This window comes from Ambystoma mexicanum, chromosome 4p (genome assembly GCF_040938575.1).
Source record: "Ambystoma mexicanum isolate Mex_15411 chromosome 4p, UKY_AmexF1_1, whole genome shotgun sequence".
Taxonomy (NCBI): Eukaryota; Metazoa; Chordata; class Amphibia; order Caudata; family Ambystomatidae; genus Ambystoma; species Ambystoma mexicanum.
The window spans coordinates 994446310-994469641 of record NC_090927.1 but is presented as its reverse complement, the minus strand read 5'-3'; the positions used below and the strand labels follow the sequence as shown (position 1 = coordinate 994469641).

General features: G+C 42.8%; 1 protein-coding gene across 2 annotated transcripts in view; it reads left to right on the top strand.

The window, feature by feature from the left end:
• The window catches only part of CRYBG1 (crystallin beta-gamma domain containing 1), a 1845005-nt gene that overhangs the window by 999926 nt on the left and 821747 nt on the right, over positions 1 to 23332 (top strand). For both annotated transcript variants that reach the window (XM_069606577.1, XM_069606578.1), the window contains one exon: positions 6725 to 6875. In XM_069606577.1, coding sequence (XP_069462678.1) covers positions 6725 to 6875 — 151 coding nt within the window. The remainder of the gene's footprint in view (positions 1 to 6724; positions 6876 to 23332) is intronic.

Here is a 23332-nt window from a genome sequence, read left to right as displayed (position 1 = left end):
TTGGTCCAGGTCCCAGGGTATTGGGGAATTGCAGCCCAGGGCGGTCGCAACTCTTAGAGGGAAGGCTCAAAATGCAGGTTGTCTCGAGACTGGTTAGGCCCGCCAGTCCAGAGGAGAAAGTTGTTAGGTCTGGATCTTCCCCGTCGATCAGAAGAGGAGGTTGGAGCAGCAGTGGTTACTTAGCAGTCACTGGCGGTCGCTGGCTGAAGACATCCTTCTTCTACTTACTCAGATTCTTCGTTCCATGGGCTCACTCTCTCGTTCTGCTCCCGGACCGTTGCCTTTATGCAGGAGCCAAGCCAACCAGCAGTCATGCCACGTTCAAACTTTGGGGACAAACGTAGCAGACACACTGGAGGACAAAGACCTGTGGAGTTCCGGTGCACTTCCAGCTTCCTGTCCTCCCAGACACGCTGGGAGCCCGGCAAAGACAAGTGAGCAGGACCTCACCCACCAAGAACGCAAAAGGCAGCTCAAGAAAAGGACAAGTCATCAAGACTTGGTGAAAAAAAGAAGGCGGGCACCATTTTAGTACAATGGTGTCCCTTACCGTAGCTGCGACAGCAGCCTGCGTGTAAGTTTCACTGAAATCAGTAGAAAATATCCACTGCCACTCAGATTAACTTGTCATTGTAACTAGAAAATTACAGGAGAAGTGGAAAAACAGATACATTGTGTCCCCTCAGCATGCCACATAAGGTGTGGTGTGTGTTTATTCAACAAAATAAGCCTACCCTGGATAACCGTAGTTATCAAAAGGAAAATAAAAAGGGCAGCTCTAAGAGCTCCCAGCAACATTGCGTAGCATGTGCTGGGTGCTGCAATAATAAATTGCAGATGCTTAAACATTTGGAGGAAAGCATGACTCCAAAAAGATAGAACCAAAAGGGTTGAAAAGGGTTGCCAGAGATAATGTAAAAGACTGAGTGAGCATGGAAAAAGGTTAATTGGTCAAAAATCCAATAATCCAGCAAAATGTGCTGGGGGACTCGCAAGTGGGGAGAAATATGCACACACATGAAATTCTACCTAATCCAACGTTGCAGTGGGGTGCCGTTCTTCCGAATGGCCCTGTTTGGTACCCTCATGTCCACACATGCAGACTTTTTGTTATTACAATTGGGGATACCATTGTGTAGGACCTGGCACTCTCAATAATATCTGCCCTTTTCATAATACCAGTTCTTTCTCAACCTTCTGTGGGAGGTGAAACATAATGTGACTGCCTCAAAGCAATCGGTTATATAGCAGGGTCTATTTGTAACCGTTCCTCCTGGTCCTGCAGATAGCACACACCCTGAAATATATCTTGAAATTCAGTCGCCAGTCTCCCAATGTCAGTTTAATATACATTGAAGGCAAAGTGCAACAGCCCTAAATCCTCTGCTGTATTGCAACTGAGCAAGGTGTTCTCAGCCCTCTTAGCGACAAAAAATGTTCCAGGAATTGTCAATCCTGTCAGGCACAACATGGGTATGAAAAGCACCCTCCAGTGGCAAGGGGTTTTTACCTCCAAAGGTGTAGATCTGTTGTATTTGGGGAATAGGGTGGAGTTTGTGAAACTGTTCAGATGTCACATTAACCAATGCTCCTGTGTCTGTTAACACCGCCACCCTGGCTCATGGTATAGCCACTGCACAGTAGGGTTTCCTTCTTTTACTTTGACCATGAGTGCCTGGGGAGATCCCCAAAATGAAAAATGTATCCTCATCAAATGTGTCATCCATTTCATTGTTAAATTCCAGTGCCACTTGTGTTACTGTCACCACTTTCGCCTGAAGGCCTCTCGACTTATGGGGATTACTTTTGAAAAAGCTGCGGAGGCTACATGTCTCGGGCACATGCTGGCAAAATGATTCATTCTGCCACATTGTCGTCTTGTTGGCAGGCAACTTAGCAACATTGTAGTAATGCACTGCCACACGATTCACACAGGTTATTCGGTAGGTCTTGCTCTTGCATTGCATGTAGCACAACTGTGGGATATATTTTCCCACTCAGCAGTACTTCCCCACATCACCAAGCTACATTTCAGCAGAAACAACAAAATGGCTGTGCTGGTGTCATGACCCTCACCCAAAACTCCCTCTGGCAAACCCATTGGCCAGGTGGAGTCAGGACTCGGGCTTCTAGAGCCTGGCATCCTCTTCAAAAGCCCTCATGGGGCCAGTCCTGGCGCCTATGGCGCCAGGCTCATACACCATGAAAAACAATGTGCTTGGGAACTACTTTATTGTATTGTCAGCCAACATGGAGGCATCCACATAGCTTGGTTCCTAAGAACCAAGCTATGCGGACTAGTGTTTTGGTTGTGGTAGCCTAGGGACTACTTTACCTGGACTATTTTGTTGGGGCTATTTAAACCACACCCGAGCAAGACAACACGCTTCGCGTTACTTTGCAACTTGCAACGTGACGCTCACCGTGTCCAGCTATTCCCTCGAACCTCGGAAAAGCAGAACATGCAAGGAGACAAAAGGAACATCATTAGCAACAGCATCTTACCTGCAGTCTTCATCGTTAAACACTCACAGCTACTGAGAACAGCTTCCTCGAATCTGCACGCCTCCCGGACAGAACGACCTGAAAGAGGAAGATGGAGGCAACATTAAGGAAAGCAGTAGAGACATTTACAAATTACGAACTTCTCAAAAGGCTTACCTGGCTGGTCGCTTCTCGGCTGGCACCACTCCGGACATTCCACTCGCGCTGAAGAACACCGTGACCTACAAGGAAGGAAAACACAGGTTAGCAAAGGCAAGAGTTTGCAACGCTGCGCATAGCGCTTACTTACCGCATCATAGCGCTCTTAATTCACCATCTTTTACCAGCGGGGCTCAACCAAGCCAGTTCGCCGCGCTGAAGCTCTGCATACCTAAGGGAGAAAAAAGACATTTTAAACAAAGAAAGGCATGCAGAATAGCAACAAAACTAAAGAACAGCAATGAGACCTACCTGAACAATATCAAACGGGCCTGCGTCGGTGAAGTAACTGGACCGCACTCGCCCATGAAAGACAACGCGCCCCTGCAAAGAAGGCAGGACGGAGCGGACGCCTAATTCTACCACAAGGTGAGGAGAGGGCGCCAGAGGGACTGAAATCATACGGGGGTGGAGGGAGGATACTTACCCCAGTCGGTCAGTCTTGAACACAGTCCTCCTGTATTTTCAGGAGAACCTTCCCCGCAGACCACATCAGGGCAAAGCTGAGTAACCCGGCTGGGTGGCGTCCCTATGGATACCAGGTGAGCGTAACAGCTGGATCCTGTGAGCACCATTGCACCCAAACAGCAACAGAAGGATGGCTGCAGTGTTTTGCCAAGCGCCATTGGGCAAGATGGAACGGGGAGCAGCCCGAGTAAGGCTACTAGGTTTTGTACTTCTTTGTATTAAAGAAATGGAGTGAAAAAGCAGTGCTGTTTTGCTGCAAGCCCAACATACCCATTGAAAAAGGGAATATTTCACCTTTCAATTGATGCCGCTCTGATGCTATTTGTCCCTGTTCTTCATCACACTACCTTTATAAAAAAGACCCTGTCATGCTCAGCCATATTCACATTGTGGTCCATCAGAAAAGAGCCTTATTCATGAAAGACAGGCGTGCCAGCCAAATCTGAGAAAATCAACAAAAGCTTTCCTTCATCTACACGAGAAACGCTTACATTTTGCTACAAAATGTCAAAAATCACTGCTTGAAAAGAAAATCATAGTTTTCTGTGCACATGTCAATTTCATGGACACTTTTGCCTGGTACCTACTGTTGTGTAAAACAAGCTGACTACAGCTACAGAACATTATTGGGAAGTAGATGGATGATAAATCTCAGCAGCAATGACCACATGTCAAAATGGGCTTTTACAAACCAGAGAAAAAAAATGCTTGTTTTAAAAAAGTACAATGTTGAATGAAAGCTTGTCCGTGCCTAGCAATGTAAAGCGGTTTGTTGCAGGGGAAACAAGTATGGGCTGTTTATTCATCAGGCTTGTTTTGAGTCAGGACAAAATTAAAGAAAAATAAAACTGTTAAACTGCATGGGCTGGATTTTGCAAGCTCCCAAAACAGGTTATTCCTGTTGGCAGAGCTAAGGCTTCCCCCAAAAGAGAACCACCATAAACTTCCAGGACACGAAAGTGATAATTGCTAGGTTGGAAAACTTTGACTGACCAAGACAACGAAACTTCACATACTAATTAGACCTGGGTTTGTGCTGAGCCATTTTACAATGGAACTTCCAGGACATGGATGTGCGAAGTGAAAAATCACACCTACTTGCGATTTCTACAGGAAGCTTCAAAGGAAATCTCTGTGACAACCCTGGATTGAGGGGGTAGCTTGGAAGCTATGCCCGTATATGGGAAACAGTCTTGAACATTTGTTTCCAAAGACTATTTTATAAATAAAACTTTTAAGACTTTTATCTTTGCCACAGGACTTTGCAAAAATGTGAAATGTTAAGTCTAAATGTGATTTTATGGGCTTTCATTTACGACGTCATAGACTTCACTGACACATGGGGAATAGAAATGGCAGAGAATTGAGTATAATAAGGAAAGTATCCATGATGCCATTGCAAATTGTAATACTTACATGCCTAATGATAAACCACACCCATGTATAAAGTTATAGAATTTTAAGTAATATAATTCTCACTGAAAAGTGCGAGAAACTGGTAGAAGGGCGAAACAAAACTGGTAGAAGGGCGAAACAAGGTCCCACAACCGTGAGGATTGGACTGCTATGCTCTACCTACAATATGTAATCTGCCCATGTGATTGGTTAAAGTGGCACAAATGTATAAATTAGGTTATGACAGATTTTTGGTGTAGGAGCTGTAGGGTTAGGATAATGGTGGTCCTATTGTGTCAATGAAAACCTGCACTTTGAACCATGTACACGGGCCTGTACACTAGTAGCTTGATATAAACCCTGCCCCACCCCTAGGAAGGATGGGGCATTTTATTCTCTGTCTAATGTCACATCCACCACGCATCCCTGGAATCCATCAGAGCTACGTTACAACGGCTCCAGGTCATTTCCACGAAGTAAATTAATTTGTGGAAATTATTTACATCAAAATGTTTTTTTATGGGTGGTTCCACCCAAGCCCCCCTTCGTCCTTCACTACAACCCAACCCCCCCTTTTACCACAAATACATACAGTTTCAATGTAAACTGACGAAGTAATTTATTTACAAGAAGTAAATTACCACGTACTAATTAACTTTGTGGAAACAACGTGACACTTTTACAATACTCTTCAAATTGATCACCGCTCCTCTTTTGGCTGCGGGGTCCCTCAATTGCGGGTGCTACAGCTCGGCTCTCATTTCGAATTGGTCGCATTGGGATGCTTGTGCCACACTTTGTCATTCTGTCAAACTGCGACAGCGTGTTCTGCCTCCAACCGCGCCTATTTTTTAATCTGCGTCACGGGTAGCCAATCACCCGTTACATGTGTAATTTCGGGGGTTGGGGACAGTGGGGGTTGCATTTCGAAGGGTTCCACAGAGCTTTTTGCTTAAACTGCCATGTTCCCTGCGCTTTCTAGTGGTCTTTCCAAAGGGAATGTATTTGAATACTTTTCAAACATAATTTTTGTGGATTTGTGGATGTTTCAGAAGTGTTCTGCCTCGAAAAGTATATTTTCTGACATCTAGCATTAAATTGATCTAGATCTGTCATAGAAATGGCTACTTAGACCAAGTCATAAACACTTATACTGTTTAAATGTTCTTTCTCTCTGATCGACTGTTGCAGAATGCCTTTGCGTAATGCGATTAGGTACCTTGTGGAAGTAGATTTGCAATTGTCTATTTGCCTAGGTTGTGCACGATACTGTGAAGTTGCCGGCCAACAGGCTGGCGGTCTCGCTGCGGGGCTGGGTCACTACGCAGCATCCGCTGCAATAACGAGAGCACGAAGAGGTCCGGTATCTACTCCCTTTATTTCCATACTGAGGCTTCCTGACTCTGGCTGTCACTTCCCTTTCCTCCTCACCACCCTAGCCCTGCCTCCCCACAACCATGACAGTTACTAGTACTAAAAGACACACCTGCCACCGAGCAAGACATTGCTTCTTTGGCACAGACCGTATTTTCCATTTCATTGACAGATGAATACAAAATGTTGCTAACTACTGAACATTTAGCATTTTGTCCTTTGGGGGAAATCTCATGCATTTGTCTTCATACAAGAACTCTAAAATATTTGGTAAGGAACATTTTAACGTTCTTTTTTTCATGAGGCCCCTTAATAGTTTAATCTGCCATTAAGGATAGTTTTTTCTTAATTGAAGAATGTCTGCTTAAATGATTGATCGCATAGAAGTGTTCTGTGAGATAATGCTATATTGTGGGCATAGACATTTTTCTGCAATAATTAGAAAGCAATTTACTTCACCATGTTTGTGTAGAGGATACTATATTAAACAAATGATGTAGGATATTTGTCCTTCAGTTTGTTAAAGTGCTCCAGTTTAGGTACACTACTAATGCATATTGGCACTTTTTGGGTTACATAAAGTGTACGTAACCGAACCTTTTTTAATGTGAGGGGCCTCAGCACCATGTGACATAATTGTAAAGGTGTTGAGGTGAATAAACAAAGGTTTAAACAATAACACAGTTGGAAATATATGCTTAAGTAACAGAGTTGAATAATTTTCTCCCTTTATTTCAAGGCAACTTCTGCATATGTGACAAGTCACCTTTATTTTGTTCTTTAGTTGGTTACTTTATGAAAAGCCTAATTTTGAAGGCCTCTCCATTCCATTGGAGGAAGGTGAAATGGAACTTACCAATCTTTGGGGAGAAGAAGTCACTGAAGAGAAAGGACCACCCCCTACTGTGATTGGGTCGCTTCGTCAAGTTGTGAAGGTAATCTATTTTTTTTCTACAGTCATCTCAGCCCTTTACTATAAGTAAAATTGACCCACATGTACAATTCTATTATGCAGCACAATTGCGATTGCTTTGTTTTTATTGGAAAATATTGAAGGCAGCATTGCCTTGTAGCAGGTTTTCATTTCTGTGGATGACTTCATTTAATGGTAATGGGAGATTGCGGTTTGTATTTGTATTTCATTGAGATGTATCAAATAACATTAGCAAAGGGAGAATGTTTTTGTTTCTTACAGAAATGTCTTTGTCCTGATAGGTGGTGAAGCATGTTTTGCTTATGTCAATGAAACCTTCCCGTTCAAACTATCTGAATTTCGAACAGTGCAGTAATAAGCCATCACCTAAAGCTCTGCATGGTTCATGTTTGTAGAGAATGGCTTATGAATCTCAATTAGCAGTGAGGATAATGATAACACCTGAGGGTGACCAAATGCAGATGGTATAACATGTAAATTACTATTTTTCCACAGTACAACTTCCAACAAATTGTTGAAACTCATATTGTTGCAGATGTCTGAAACATTGCCTGCTGTAAAATATGTATGTTTGTCGTTTTGTCTTTATACTCAACATCAACGTCCATTTGTAAAGGTTGTTCCACTAACAATTTACACTCACTTTGTTTTTTAAATACTTAACTGAGAGAGCAGAGAGTTTGAAAGTATTCACACGCTAAAGTGGTTTAATGTATTTTGTCATCAATGCACTGATTTATCATTTATTCAAGTTAACTTATAGCGCAAACCTAGCTCAAAAGCAGCGGATTGCTTTTCAACAGGAGGGGCCAGCATTGGGCTTGGGATTTTTATACAGTAGCTCAGTACTGTTGGTGAGAGAGACAGGAATTTTTATTTGTCAGGCACATATTGTTAAAAGATGCACATTTTTAGAGTTGTGCAGAACTGGGGGATGGTGCAGGCATTTCAAGCCACTGCTGGGATTGATTTCCAGATTTTTGGGCGTGGCAGGAGAAGGATTGGCTACTTTGCGAGTCTTCTCTTTAACCAATTGTGTGGCAGAAGGCAAAGCCCTCGAACAGCCGCTCAAGAGTGTGTTCCAACTAAGCACCGTTGAATCAGGAGCATCCTGTCTGCCTGACTGTAATTCCACAATAACTAACGGCTTCCTCTCAGATAGGATGTTATAACATACAGGAAGCATTATAAATTCTACACGCAAATACATAATAGCACAGGTTAAAACATTTTCAGGACTCAAGTTCTTGACATAGGGTCACTCTATCCTGGCAGGCTGGACATTAGAGCTTTACAATAATAATTTGTATAGAATTGTCCAGCATATTAAAATTCTATATTCCAAATGTGATTCGGCATTTTCAAACAGCCTTTCAATATTCAAATGTAGGGTAGGAATGCAAAGAAATTATTTTTTTTATGTTTTACTTGTAGTTGGTATTTCTGTCATCTTGCATTGCCAGTTTGTGGATTACAATGTTAGGATAAAATAAGGGTATGCTTGTCATATCGCTGAGCCATAACGGAACCATTGAATCGCACAGGAAATAAATTAATATGCCAAGAAATTGGTAACTGGTGATTGGTTAATTGCAAGTGCCACAACATTCTGTTTGAATAATTAATGGAATAGTGCAATCATTACAGTTAAACTCTTTTCTTGTGTTGAATACATTAGCATGGCTTGCAAAATCTACTAGCCCACTAGCATTGGTGAGTAGTTTTTATTACGGGGTGAGCACCATTTGCATGATACTCAACCTTGATGGCGAGTATGGGGATGTTAGAAACTTATTTTTCATTTACTGCAAACGCACTTTGTTTGCAGTAAATCGCAAATGCAGGTTTTACTGTGCATGATTGACAGCATTGCAGCAAATATGATGTGTGCTTATGGCGACATGCACCATTTTACAAAAAGCACTGGTAAATATTTTGTCACCAGTCACCCTGGTGCAAGTGTATTTCTCTTCGGTCAAATATGTAATTTAAGGAACTTTCCCTGCAGTTTTAGTGGGGTTTGTAAGAATGTGCAAGGCCTGATTAACTATGTAAACAGTCGAGCTCCATGCACACACTACTCCCTTGTCCCGTTCCCTTTTCTCCATGCTGATGGCAGTCTGTCACACGGGGGTCATAACAGGAGCCTGTTGCACCACAGCATTTACTTCCCCTTTACATTTTAATGTCCTTACTCACTCCTCCCATCAGCCTCGCCCGTGAGTCATTTTTACTGTTCAACAGGACTGGATGCCGTGCACCAGTGCTGTATATTATTTTAGTTGTACTTGACTTTCTCAACATGTTTCCTTTAATTGTGTTTCACGCCGATACCCAAACCCTCGGAGCCATATCACATATGCCATTGATAACTGGATTTATTTCCTGTGTCAAGAACTACCTTGCTTCAGAAATGCAGAGTCATGGCCAGAATTGCCTGGTCACCTTCCAGGACTGGGGTACCTGCGTGTTGTATTTAGCTTTGGGTTTGCGCACACCTTGACAAACGCTAATTCAGTAGATGGACATGTTTAGTGCGCCCACCCTCTTCATCTGAAGAATTTCATGCAGAATTACCTTTGGAGATCATTGTGCGCTTCTGAGGTAAGTGCACATTTCTTCTGCAGCATGGCAACCGACCAGTGGTGGCCTCAAGGCTGTTAAAGGCTTGCACTGGCTGTAGCAACAGACCAGGTTCAGAGAGAGCAGGAGTTACTTGCAACTCTGTTGCCAAGGGTACTGCTGTACCTCCTGGGTCCCTACCAGAGACTCTCATTGTTCCGTTACCGGGATCCGTCCCAAGGGTCTTCCAAGGCCTACCTCAAGGACATCCACATTGGTAGGTAAGGACCCTAATTTCCCTGTCACTACAGGCCACCTTTAAAGGGAAGTTAATTTTGCTGTGCAAAAGGCTCTGATCTGGTTCTGACTGTTAGTAAAAGCATGTAAGCTATGGCAGACACCGTGCTCTGTTCAACCTACTAATAGGAGACTTGACACCTGCTACAGGCCTCTCTTGACACTAAAAAGCTGCGTCTCCTGTCACATTGGCAACCATACTTAACACTGGCAGCGTCAGCCACTCTTTACGTCAAGCCATTGTCCTCTAGCGCGCAATCTTTTTTGGCTATATCACTCAACAATAAAGATAAGCTACTAGCCTTGCGGGTGTAGGTTTTACTCAAACGCTTTGCTGCATTTCAGACAGGCCATTCAGAAGCTGTGGAGGGCAACTTCCAGGTGAACATTCTGCCCAAGAGGCAACAAGCTTTTACATTTGTTCTTGTTGAGACCACGATTATCGCACAGGATCTTTTGAAGACCTTGACCCATCACATAGACACCACAAGTAGAGCAATGGCTTTGGGTGCCGTTATACACAGAGTCGCTTGTATACATGCAACCAAATTCACAGAGGAGGTGCAGGATAGGATTTTGTACCTCTCCTTTGGACAAGACCTATTCCACCCTTCTACAGATGAGGAGCGGAACAAGAGCGAGACCTCCACTCACACTGGCAAATCGTTTGCAGTTTTATCTAATCCAGGGCCTAAACCCTTTCAGCAGTCGTCTTACTCCAGGGTTTCTAGACAAAGATTGTTTGTTGGGTTTCCTGGCTGTCGGGAATAAAAAGGATGGAACCAAGGCAGGTCAACCAGCGCCCATAAAAGGGCGCACGCACAAATATCCTCCAATGCTTTCTTTGCTGGATTGAACTCCACATCTACCTCAGACTCGAAGAAACAGTGACCTGATGAGCCAGGTCCATCCATCACAAGTTGGCTGCAGACTCCCATTTTATCTGGAACACTGGTGTCTCCTCTCTAAAAACGTATGGATCCCCTCTTTTGTCTCTGGGTGCTACCCACCTCTCTGTTCCTCCTCATGCTCCTCCAGGTGGCCTCTACTTCTCTTGTGGGGGTTGTCAACTTGCTTCTAGAAATAGGTGATTGAGCATGTTCCCCTGTACCCGAGGAACCAGGGCTTTTAGTCATGAAACCAGGGCTTTATTTCAAGATGGAAAGATTTCTCGATTGGTAGTAGCCGATGAGCAGACAAGGACTGGTGGGTGGAGCTGGTGATAGGTGTCAATGTGGGTGGGCAACCATGCTCTTGTGTGCATCAAATTTAAAAGGAAGTTAATTTTGCTGTGCAAAAGACTCTGATCTGGTCCCTGTGGATGAAATCCCTTTAGTATGGAGGAAAGGGGCAGGACATGGTGAGCAACTCTTTCAATTTTAAACATCTAACTTGGAGTCTTGTTTTTACCTTTTAAAACAAAAAATAAAAACGACCCATTCAATTTAGTGGATTATGATAAAATCTACCCTTTAGGCATTGTCCTTGAAGAAAAATTGAACGCGGGATAACTTGAAATCTATCCCTTTGGTAAAGTAATGTGATGCGACACCTTAGAGTTTGCCAAAGAAAATATAATGCTCATCTGGTATTAACTGCATTTCCAACATGCACTGATGACTTTAGGATTCATGCCAACAGTTCACTGTTCAAATTTATAGATAAAGTAAAATATTTAAATTAAATTTGATGAGATCCTTTTTTTGCTGTGCATTCATTGCACCACCAGAACTTCAAACTTTAACTTTGCTAACGCTCATTATTGTGATAAATGACAACCCAGGTCATTTAAAACAAATTTGTGGAAATTACATTTCTTAAAAGCTTCGAATCTCTCAGGTCCTCAAAATCTGCATGCATGTCACAGTACTGTAGAACTGCCAATACTCTTACGATAATGCCACTCTGCCAAAATAGTTACAAAGGAGTAAGAGTGGTTGAAATCTTAGAAACACAGAATTTGAACACCAAAGAAATGGGTAAAAAGAGAACAAACAATCAAAACTATGCATTATTTAAAGACAAAATCTTTTTTGACCAATCACCAGTGTTAAATACCCTTTTTCAACTCCAATTGAGCACTATCCCAAGTAGTCGCTCTAGCTTCGAAAGCAGATCCTCAAGCAATGGCATAAATTCATCAAAACTAAACCAGTCTCGTAAGTGGCATCTTACCATTTGAAAACCATTCATCCCTGGTATTATGGCGAGTAACCTAATACATGGTACGCATATCAAGTTTCAAGCTTCTATCTATGCCTACAAATTCACCTGCCCCTCAGTTTCTCACATGCACCAACTACACCATTTCCTAATAGACGAGAGTGACTTATCACTCACCAATGACTAGTAAAGAGTACAGATATTGAGGTCTAACATACATCCTTTTGCTTAGCTGTTGACTGCACTGGAAGTTACCTACTCTAATAAACACTTCCTTATTACATGACAATTAATTGGTGGGGAAACTTGTTAAGGAAGCAGAGCTATTTATTGAAACTAATATACATGGGGAAACCAAGGTAGGCACAATATGAGAAGCTTTCAAACACTACATAAGAGGAATTTGAATTGCCCTGGGTGGAGCAGGAGACTAAGGTGTTGGCGGACATGATCATTACGTTGGAGAGAGAGTTGATGTTGCAACACTCGGAAGATCAGTGGAGAATGCTCATTCGGCGCAAATATGACTATAATAAACTACTGTCAAAAGGAATGGATAAGGTGGTGAAAAATGTCACCGTCTGTTGGCTCATCGCTTGAAAATTCAGGAAAATAAAGATATCTATGCCGTACTGGTCAGTTGACCTTTGATCCATCAAGGATAAATGAAGAATTTGTCTTTTTATTCCAGGCTATATACTTCAGAAAATATAGCTGATACCCGCTCGCTGGATGTTTACTTTGGGTTAAAGCATTTTCGTGATTTATGGCTGACTTAAATAGTAAGCTTGGAAGGTGAGGTAGCAATGGATGAATTAAGGAAAGCGAAGATGCGCTTAAATTCTGGAAAATGTCCTGGTCCAGATGACTTTCCTGTGGATTTCTACAAGGTTATGCCTGTTTGCGTCTTTGAGATTTTGGCGGGTGTGTCTTGCCCGATTCCTTGCGGCATGCATCGATCTCAGTGTTGGTGAAGAAGGACACACTTCAGACTCTTACAAGTAGCAACTGAAAGGAAGGCATGGTATCAAACAGTGAAGACAGACACAAGTAATCACAATTCATTGGTGTTTATTGAACTTCAATGGGTTGGTTGAATGCCTATCTAAACCAAAATCTAAAGATGGGAGCAAGCTACGACCATCAAATAATAACCTAGTCCTAGTCGAGTCTGTCAAATTAAAAGGGCCTTTACTAATACATCTATTGCCAATTCTTACTTCTAAATACAAAATGATGTAGGACAATTGTGTATGCAAATAGGAAAGTGTTCAAGAAATAATATGTCAAGATAGTCGAGCAGTTGGCTTTCCTTACCCACGTTTTCAGCACGGGACAAGGCAGCACTTTGAGCTTCACACATTCTGGCTTCTTGGCCATGGGGAAACAGTTCAAAACACAGGTGTCGTGGCCTTCTGCCAAAGCCTGTTTACCACGAACAGTATGCTACTGCAGAGGGCCCGTTGAAACAAACAAATATCATAGTTCCTTTCTTCTCAGGATTTTCACATCTGCAAGTTCTCGCTTTCAATGTTCATCATGGGTCTCCCTGCTTTAGGCTTGGACCCCTTTTTACCACAATGTTTACTCTTGGTCTCCCTCGTTCGGGCTCGGACAATGGATCTCCCTTGTTCGGCTCAGATCGTGGATCTCCCTCATTTGGGCTCGGAACGTGGATCTCCCTTGTTCAGACTCGGACCATACTATTTTACTTTCCACGTTTTCCTCCTGATATAAGAATCAAAGACTTTCGAATGTGTGAGCACCTAGGCATCTTGTTGCAAGAGGTCGAGATCCTGCAGGAAAAGGGCACTATAGACGTCGTCCCTCTTCTACAGGTATGCAAGGGTATTTGTTCAGTGTACTTCCTTGTACCCAAAAAGGATCTCACCATGTGCCGTGTGCTAGACTTGCACCCAGCTAATAAATTTGTCAAACCTCAAAAGTTTCGTATTGTCACATTGCAGGAGGTAATCCCTCTGCTGAAACAGCGGTATTACATGGCAACACTGGATATGAAAGATGCATACTTTAAAATTTCAATGTTGCCGGCACACAGAAAATACCTAAGGTTCATGATAGAGGACAAACCCTATTAGTTCAAAGTACTCCCCTTCGGCATTGCCTCAGTGCCAAGGGTGTTTACGAAGGTACTGGCAGTGGCAGCAGTGCACCTGCAGAGAGAATCTGTTCTTGTTTAACCTTACCTCAACGACTGGCTCATAACAAGGGATTCCTACGGAACATGCCTGTTGAACACCCAAAAGACGATAGATCTCTTATTCAGCCTGGAATTCTCCATCAACGAGAAGAAGTTCAGCCTAGACCCCAGTCAGGTCAAACAGTTCCTAGGGGCTCTAATTCGGACAGAAGACGGCCTTGTTTCCCCCTCGAATGAGAGGGTTCAAAACATGCTGTTTCAAATCCCTCAATATGTAGCCGGTCGAGAGGTGATGGTATGCAAAGCCATGTGACTGTTAGGAATGATGGCATCCTGCATTTACTTAGTTCCTCACGTGCGTCTCCGCATGCGTCCTATGCAAGAGTGACTCAACAGCCAGTGGTGTCAGGCCAGCGAACGATGCGAAGATCTGGTGGTTGTTCGCCAGCATTCGTTCTCTCTCTGCAGTGGCGGTCGAGGGGAAAACCTCTTGAATGGGAAAACCTTCACCACCCCTGCAGTAGAAGCCACACTCACGACAGACACGTCTCTCACGGGGTTGGGGGCTCACCTGCTTCAGCAGACGGCACACAGCATTTGGTCCCCAGAATTAGCATCCAACCACATAAATCTGTTGGAGCTGTTATCCGGATTTAAAGCATTGAAAGCCTTTCTGACACAGTTACAGGGGAAGACAGTCCTGATTCTGAGACAGCACCACAGCCATGTATTAATTGAACAAGCAAGGGGGCACACACTCTCCAGGGCTATCCAAACTGTGCCAGAACATTTGGAAATGGGCTCTCAAACACAGGATGTTCCTGTTGTCTCAACACGTTCCAGGGGAACTCAGTCTTCTAGCGGACGTGCTCGGCAGAGGCTTCCCACTGCCCATAGAGTACAAATGGCGACTACACAAAGTCATCGCCTCCAATGTTTTCGCACTGTGGGGTTTCCCAGATGGAGAACGCTCAATGCCAAGATTACGCCTCCAGGTACCCCCAGAACCGATCCAAGGGCAACGGTCTCTGGATAACATGGTCAGGGAAATTTGTGTACGCTTTTCCCCTGAATCCCCTACTCAACAGGATAGTGCACAAGATGCACCAGGAACCAGTCACCATGATATTGGTGGCCCCCATGTGGGCCCGCCAACCCTGGTTCTCCCATCTGATGGAGATTTCCCTATCTCCTCCAATGAAACAACCTTGCCCGTACATCATTTTATCTCAAGACAAGGGGGAGACTCTTCACCGATGCCTGCAAACCCTGAATTTAGCGGCTTGCTCCTGAGGTCATAGAGTTCGGGCACCTACGACTCCTTCAGAGATGCATGGACATACTTAGGAAGGCAAGAAAACCTAACACCAGATACTGCTACTCCAGTAAATGGAAGCGCTTTATCTGGTGCAATTCCAAGGGCGTCAATCCTATTGACTGCTCTCCTACTCACATTGTAATATACCTGACTCAACTACTAGACTCTGGTCTGGTTTGTAATATACCTGACTCAACTACTAGACTCTGGTCTGGTTTTTAATTCCCAGAAGGTTCACTTAGCTGCTCTCTCAGCCTACACTACGTCACAACTGAAGGTATTGTGGTAGAAAATACTAGTTATTAAGGCTTTCATGGAAGGGGTTAAAAGGATTCATCCCCCCCATTTCTAACCCGGCTCGTGGATGGGATCTAAATGTGGTTTCGACTAGACTTATGGGCTCTCCTTTTGAGCCTATGCATAAGGCAAGTCTCAAAGATCTTACCTGGAAGACAGCCTTCCTAGTGGCTATCACTTCTAAAAGGAGAGTTAGTGAACTACAGGCCCTTTCAGTTCTAGACCCTTTCGTTACAGTTCAGAGATAAGGTTGTTCTGCGCACTCACCCTCGATTTGCGCATAAATTTATTTCCAAGTTCAATTTGAACCAATCAATAGAACTGCCTACTTCCAGAATCCGGCTAACGTGGCCAAAAGAAGCATACACACATTAGATGTGTGGAAGGCAGTCATTTTTTACCTAGCCCACTGAGAAAAACAAACCAATGTTTCTTTTCAGTGGCAGCTGGTAGAGAAGGGGATCCTGGCTCTAAATCGGCCATCTCAAGGTGGATTGTAAAATGCATCACATTCTGTTACACTCTTGCTAAAAGACAACTGCCCTTCAAGCCTAGAGCTCGAGGCACTGGGGCTTCCGTAGCTTTCATTGCAAATGTTCCCCTAGAGTCCATTTGCAAAGCGGCAACCTGGAGTTCTTTACACACCTTTATAAAACACGGTTTTCCTAGACACTCATTCTAGGTCTGATTCTCAGGTGGGACAAGCCGTATTAAGACATGTTTTCACTACTGTTCCTTCTCACAACTCACCTCCAACTCCGGGTACTGCTCGCTAGTCTATGCACATTATGTGATTCTAGTAACATGAGGGACAGCCCTGAATCGGACAGGATGTAGTTGGCTAAAAAGTAGATATATAAACAGGGTTAGTCCTGTCCTCACAAATTAAAGTCTGCAATAACTACTTGCAGTAATGCTTCTCACCTTCCTAAATAACCTGAACAGCTAATACTTGTCGCTGGGGGAAGAACCAACCACCTTCTGAGATTAGTCTACATACACCTTTTTATTATTTTGGCTATTTATGTAGCTTTTCATTAATTTTTTCTCACAAAATGTTAAAAACAACAATTTCTAAATGTAACAATCATCAAAATAGTGACAGTGTGCAAAACAGTAGTCAGTGTGAATGCAATCAATTACAAATACACAAACAAACAGAAAAAAGACAGGCAAAAGACATATCTGTTAGGTGTACCTATACATATACATAAAGAAACTCTAGATCAACACCATATTACTTCATGTAAATCCCAATCTCGTAGTTCTTGTTTTATAGAGTATCTCATTTGAGTATCTCATTTGTGTCTGCTTCCTTTAGTCCAAGCAGTATGAGCCAATGAGGCTTCAAAGGTCTTTTAGCGCCTAGCGCTAGTATTATGACCTAGAAGGACTGGTCAAGCTAGAGAAATTGAGTCTGTATGCGCCTGGCCCTTGTGGAATACCCAGGGAAGACTGGTCAGAGACCAAGAGAGATGTATGTGATTCTAAGCAGATTAACCAGCAACAGAAGACCTGCATTACTCACCGAAATAGCATTTCTGATGATTGTATCTGCTTAGATTCACATGCGCCCACCCTTCCTCCACGCTCGGGTGGAAGGAACATATAAGTCTCACTACTTTCTCTCTTTTATGTATTCACTCACGATAGTCATTGGGCTCCCTCATGGCAGAAAAAATACAATCAACGGGACCTCGACTGCTGAGGCATTTTGGGTACACTACACATCACGTTAGGGATAGTGTTACAGGCACGCCCATGTTGATCTCCCCTTTCCATTCTCGAAAGACAAGAGGCAATATTCTGCGGTTACTATGGGATGTCAGACTATATGCAAAGCATGTGAACCTAAGTAGATACAATCATCAGAAATGTCATTAAGGTGAGTAATGCATGTCTTATCGCAGAAACAAAGCTGCAGATGTAGAAGCCAAAAAGGCAGCCTATTTTCCAACCATTTCTAATTTTGAAGTCGAAAGTGTTAAACAAATGACGGGACGATGCGTGTTGGTAAAGGAGGGCTTTAACATGCTGTCTATTGTCCAGTTAATTGATATGCAAGGGTGAGCCCTCAAGAAGAGAAGGATCTATGGAAGAGGCAGGGGTATTCTTTATCGCCCACTGAGGCAATTTGGAGATAGGATAGCACTGGTAAGCCAGTTATGCCTCTAGCATTATTGAGGGTAGCATTGGGGCAGCTCCACTACCCTGCGCATACGACTTGAGAGAGTTTAACTGTAACAATTGCAGAAGAGTGTTTCTCGCCAAATCTATTAGAACACGTGGCACAGTTTATTGTAAATTGCATATTGTGGCAGAAATTTACTGCAGGGAACACTTTATGAATAGTGAGAGGAGCAATTGCTAGATGCAATGGCTAATTTCAGCATCTACATATAGATTAAGTAGCTATGCCACAGACCTGCAATGGTTACAGATATATGCCGGTCGTAGTGTGTCCTTTATCTCATTTTGTAAATGAGTTGTTTGAGCAAATAGTTCTTCTATTAGGTATTCGTCACAAGTTTGTTTCCGCTTATAACCCACATGCGAATGGTGTCTGCGAATGATTAAATAGATGGCTACATCGCCTACCCTTAGCCTCATAAGCTCTGAGGAATCAGACTGGCTCAGATCACCATGTAACTCCTCATGAGTTGGTGACTGGACGCCGTATGAAACTTCCCCCCCCTCCCTTGCCCCTTGCTCCTCCAACAGGTTAAATACTGATTCCCGTAGTGTAGCCGAAGACATTTGGTGATTACCTAACAACAATGACTGCAAGTATTTATTTCATGTCTCAACAGATCAAGAATTGAAGGGGGGGTCAAAGAGTAGTGACAAAGACAATCAACCCATTGAAGCAGAGGATTTGTTAAAGCAGCCAAGCTTATAAGCAGGAGACCATGTGCTGGTTCCCAAATTCATATGCACCTGGCGCACTCCTCACTTTGAAAGTACATAAGAGGTGGAGGAAGTCACACCTACAGCAGCCAAATTAAATGCCCAGTTCTATGGCCAAGAGTAAAGTGAAGAACACAGCAGTACCGTGGACTAAAGGCCAATATCTTTTAAACATTTGACAAAGAGTAAATAGCCTTGCACTTATCCTGGAACTTTTTAAAGACAATGCATTGAAATACCAGCGCTAAAAGAAGAAAGGCACTCATAATCTTTGTTACCTATTACAATAGTACTTGACACATTCTTGCATGCTGTTTTTTCGTACATATTAAAGTCTTTTCCACCTTTAATAAGAAGATACATTAATGTCCTGACATTTTTGGGTAATTCTAAGAATAATTATATTATCTTTAGAATAATTGTTTCCATCATCTTACAGTTTGTGATATAAAGGGGTGATTCATAAAGATTTATTGAGTAACATATTAAGTGTGAGGAAAAATGAGGAGGTTTCAAGATATAAGTCTCATTGCCATCAAGAAAATCGATGAGTTTCCTTGGAAGAATAATTGTGGTGTCATTCTGCGTTATGATTTGTGTTTTCCTTCTGATTATTATGACATTTAGACAAGTTATAAGCAAATATACAGAGTTGATGATGAATAACAATGAAACATTCACTGTTGCCCCTGATGAAATCACGAACAGCATTTTTTATAATCTTACCAGGCATTTATTTCGATTTTTAAAAGGAATGTTGGGGAGAGTCATGAAGAGACAAATACGTAGCTTGATCATTCGTCTCATTTAAAGAATAACTTATGGTATCAGCACTTGAAAAAGGTGGGAAGGATAACGTCAGATGAAAGCTGCTACGTGTGTTCTCTCATATCTTATGCTTTGGGAACCTCTAAAATATTCATAGCACCAGAAGTATCTGTGAAGGCGACACATTGCTTGACACATCTTGCACTTTGTCTAACCAGAGGACAGTTCCAAGGCAGAACAGCATCCATAAAGCGACATCTCAGAGAGAAGATAACTATGTATAAGATATAAAGTCAAACAGAAAAGCCAGAAACAATGCATCCGATAATAAAATACGAACAGCCTGGAATAAATGGAACAGAAATTACAATTGAAGAAAATAAGATGCTACAATGCAAGGACAAGACTGTGGAGGAAAGACAAGAATGCTGGGAAAGAGGTGAACTACAAATTAAAGAAACAGTGCTTACTCCTGAAGGATGGGCTGAAGGATTGGTTGCGTGCAAAGCAGCGGCATTAACCAGGAAATGGGAAGTAGTTGTGGCAAATGCAGAAAAAGAATGCAAAACCCAATGGTCTAACGTTGCAAGATTGTTGACATGGGTCGACGATGAGGGAGGACCATTGTAGATACTACCCCTGAAGAATGCGTCTTTTTGCTTCAGAAATAATGGTACAGTGAAAGTTGGAGAAAACCGCAGGTTTGGCTGAGTTTTCGATGTACTAGGCATGAAGGAAGGAACAGCAGTCTTGATGGACCATTATTGGGCCTATGGATCAAGAGCATATATAAAGTTGCCACCAAAATGGGTATGAGTTTGTTCATTGGTACTGGTAAACATACCGTCCTTTGCAGTACCACAAAGTGACCTGCAGATTACAGACTTCCCTAAAATGGACACATACCTGAGGAAGAAAAGATTGTTTCATCGAAGCAGACAGAGGAGAGATGATTACTTCTCAGCAAACTCAATAGAAGCCTATTATAATATTCCAGATGAGCATTTGTTGTTCAGCCGAACTGCAGTGATATTTACAGCTATATTCCTGCCAGGAATCCAGACTGCAGTGAACGCCAAGTGGCTGCATAGCACCAGATTGGAGCTGCTGCGAAGGATCAACAAGGCGATAAAAGGATTTAATGCGATCAAAGAAGAGTTGAGGGAAATCAGCTTTATGGCCCTCCAGAACAGGTATGTTCTGGACTTAATTACAGCAATGGAAGGAGGTGGGTGCACCAAGATTGGGTCGTCTTGCTGTACATTTATTGCTGCCCCTGATGAAGACAATGAGACTTTGACAGAAACAATAACAATGTTGTCAACCCTGCATACGAAGATGGAGGATGAAGTAGACAAAACTGAGGATGGCGGCTGGTTTTCATCTCTGCTCTCATGGATTCCAACTTGGTTGTCAAACGCCTTCAAATTACTTGGAGCAGTACTAGTGTTGGTATTGCTAGGATTTTGTCTCATAAGGATCATTTTGGGACAATGCAAGAAGACAGCCAAGAAAGCTATTAGGATGAAGATTATGATTGATATAGATGCTGGAACTGGTGAGCAGATACAAAATTAAGAAAGTACCTGTAAGAATATAAAGAAGAGTACTCTTGCACCTTCAGGAACAAGGTTCTACTATTCCAAGGAGCATAAGAAATATGTAGGACCGTGGATATTCTGTCCACCATCAGGAGATTGCTGCCACATGACCTGGAGTGTGGATGAACATATAAAAAATGCAGGTCACCTGAAGGGGGGGACAGATATGGGTTCCAAAGAAACAATCATATGAAGAGATGATCGAGGTCGAGGACTCGACCAGAGCGGGGGGAAATGTAGAGAAGCAGGTGGACGCATTTTCCCTAGCTCCCGCTCCCTCACTGCCGTCACACTGGAACAGTAGGTGAATGGCTATATGTGGGACCCCATGTGTTATACCTATACCACATTGAGTGTATGAGAGAAGATGTGCACTCAGACAGCCAGAACGAATGTACCATCGCACTGAAAGGGTGGAAGGATGTAATATGGAAGGAGGTCCGCACACACCATTGTACATTATGGAGTGCTGAGTGAAACCTGACAAGGGCAGAGTGATGTCATGGAAAAAATGTATGAAGCCATGCTGAAACAATATGCAAATCCTTAAGAGTGACGATGTAACTAAAGTGACAAGAGAAACGTGTACGAAACGATAAAGTAATTATGAATGTAAAACAAGACAAAGTAACTTGCTGGCCACCAAGTGTAAATACCCAGCAACGCAAGGTAGAAATGATACATAGAAGCTTGCTATAGAGCAATATATAATGTGGCTAGGACTGCCATTATTGGAAAATGGACACTGGCTTGTTTATTCTATTCAACAACCTCCAAAGCCTACCCGGGTTGCAGAAGTCAGACGCTGGAAGAACAGCTTTGTGTGCAAAACAGCGATGAGTCAATATTGACCTGGGTTCAAAGATGCTTTTTTTAATGAATAGCTGCAAAGCACGAAATGAGGCAGGCGGATAAGCCATGGATGAGACATATTTCTCTTAGATTAAAAGAGAAGAAAACCTCTGCAAGAGCCAAGTATTAGACCATTAAAAGTGTACAAAGTCTATACAAGGTAGAGTGAGCAAGTCTCCAGAGGCCTAGAGGAGCTACAACACCCAGTTTAATTAAATCAAGTAGTAGTAAGTAAGAGGCTGAAATGGACTAATTTGTGGTCTCTTCACATGTGACTCAGAAGTTGAATACAAGGGCTATTCATTAAGCCTCAGATGAAGATGGTGATGTGCTTTCACTCCCTTGAATGTCCTAGAACAGAGAACAGGCTACAAGGTAAACTACAGATGGGAAACTTTGGTTTATGGCCGGTCTGATGAAAGATGATGGACTAATTGGGAAAGTGGGGGTAATCGGACATGGTCCAAGCACCTGCGTTTCAGTTTCCTTACGTGCTGCTGGCCGAGTTGAAAGTCCAAGGTTAGGTGAGAATGCCAACCAGTCAGTGGGTCTATGGGGCAACCTGCTATACAATGTTGCATAGACCAGCCCACTGCCATTTTGTTTGCTATAAATCAGTATTATATGTATTTAGTGGTAGTTCGAGGGTTGTCTTACAGATGAGAGGCAGCCAATGAAATACTAACCCATATGTATTCTATAAGTAGATATGTTCTCCTAATCCAATCCCTCCCGTTAATAATAGGTTTTATGGTTTTCCACATAGGATGACATCATAGATGACGCATGTTGGGGTATAAGACCCCTGTGCAATAAAGTTTGTGTGAGAGTGCAAGCATCTGTCTGATGTCTGTCAGTTGACCTTGCATTATTTAATTGAGAATAAAGTAGTACTTGCCATATTCTTTGAGTCTGTCCAGTTATTTGGCCTGAGATCTTTATTGGTAATTCCATCTAGCACACTAAATGCTTCAAGATGCTAGAGCACACAAGCACCCAGCAAAGACTCTGTCTCAGCCTTCCCAGACGTTCAAGCATTTCAAAGCTAGGCAGAGACTAAAGACCGAATGTTCCAGCAACTCGGAGGCACAAGTTACTTCCTAAATTGAGATCAGCCGCCCCAGACGCATCGACATAGTATGTTTGACTGCCAGCATGTAACGGTAGCTCCTCTTTCCATCATTACGCATTAATCCACTTTAAGCGGCAGATTTTCATCTCATTACCATCAGTGTAATCTAATCATTTAGAACCCTTTGGTTTTGAACAGAGCCAAATGCTCACTGGCCTTGCCACCACTTTTTCAGTCTACACCTGCAAAATGTCAGAAATTCTCTCTGTTTCATTATGTAACATTAGAGGGTACTTATTCTCTGTGCACTGTTAGATCCGTTACTGGAACATCAGAATGGTCAGAAGTTTTACTCCATGTATTCCCTGACTCAAAAAAAGAACAAGGCTCTCTGGATCTTAATGTCATAAATCGGTTCTTGTCAGTAAACATATTCCACATGCTTCCCGTGGCTCAGAGT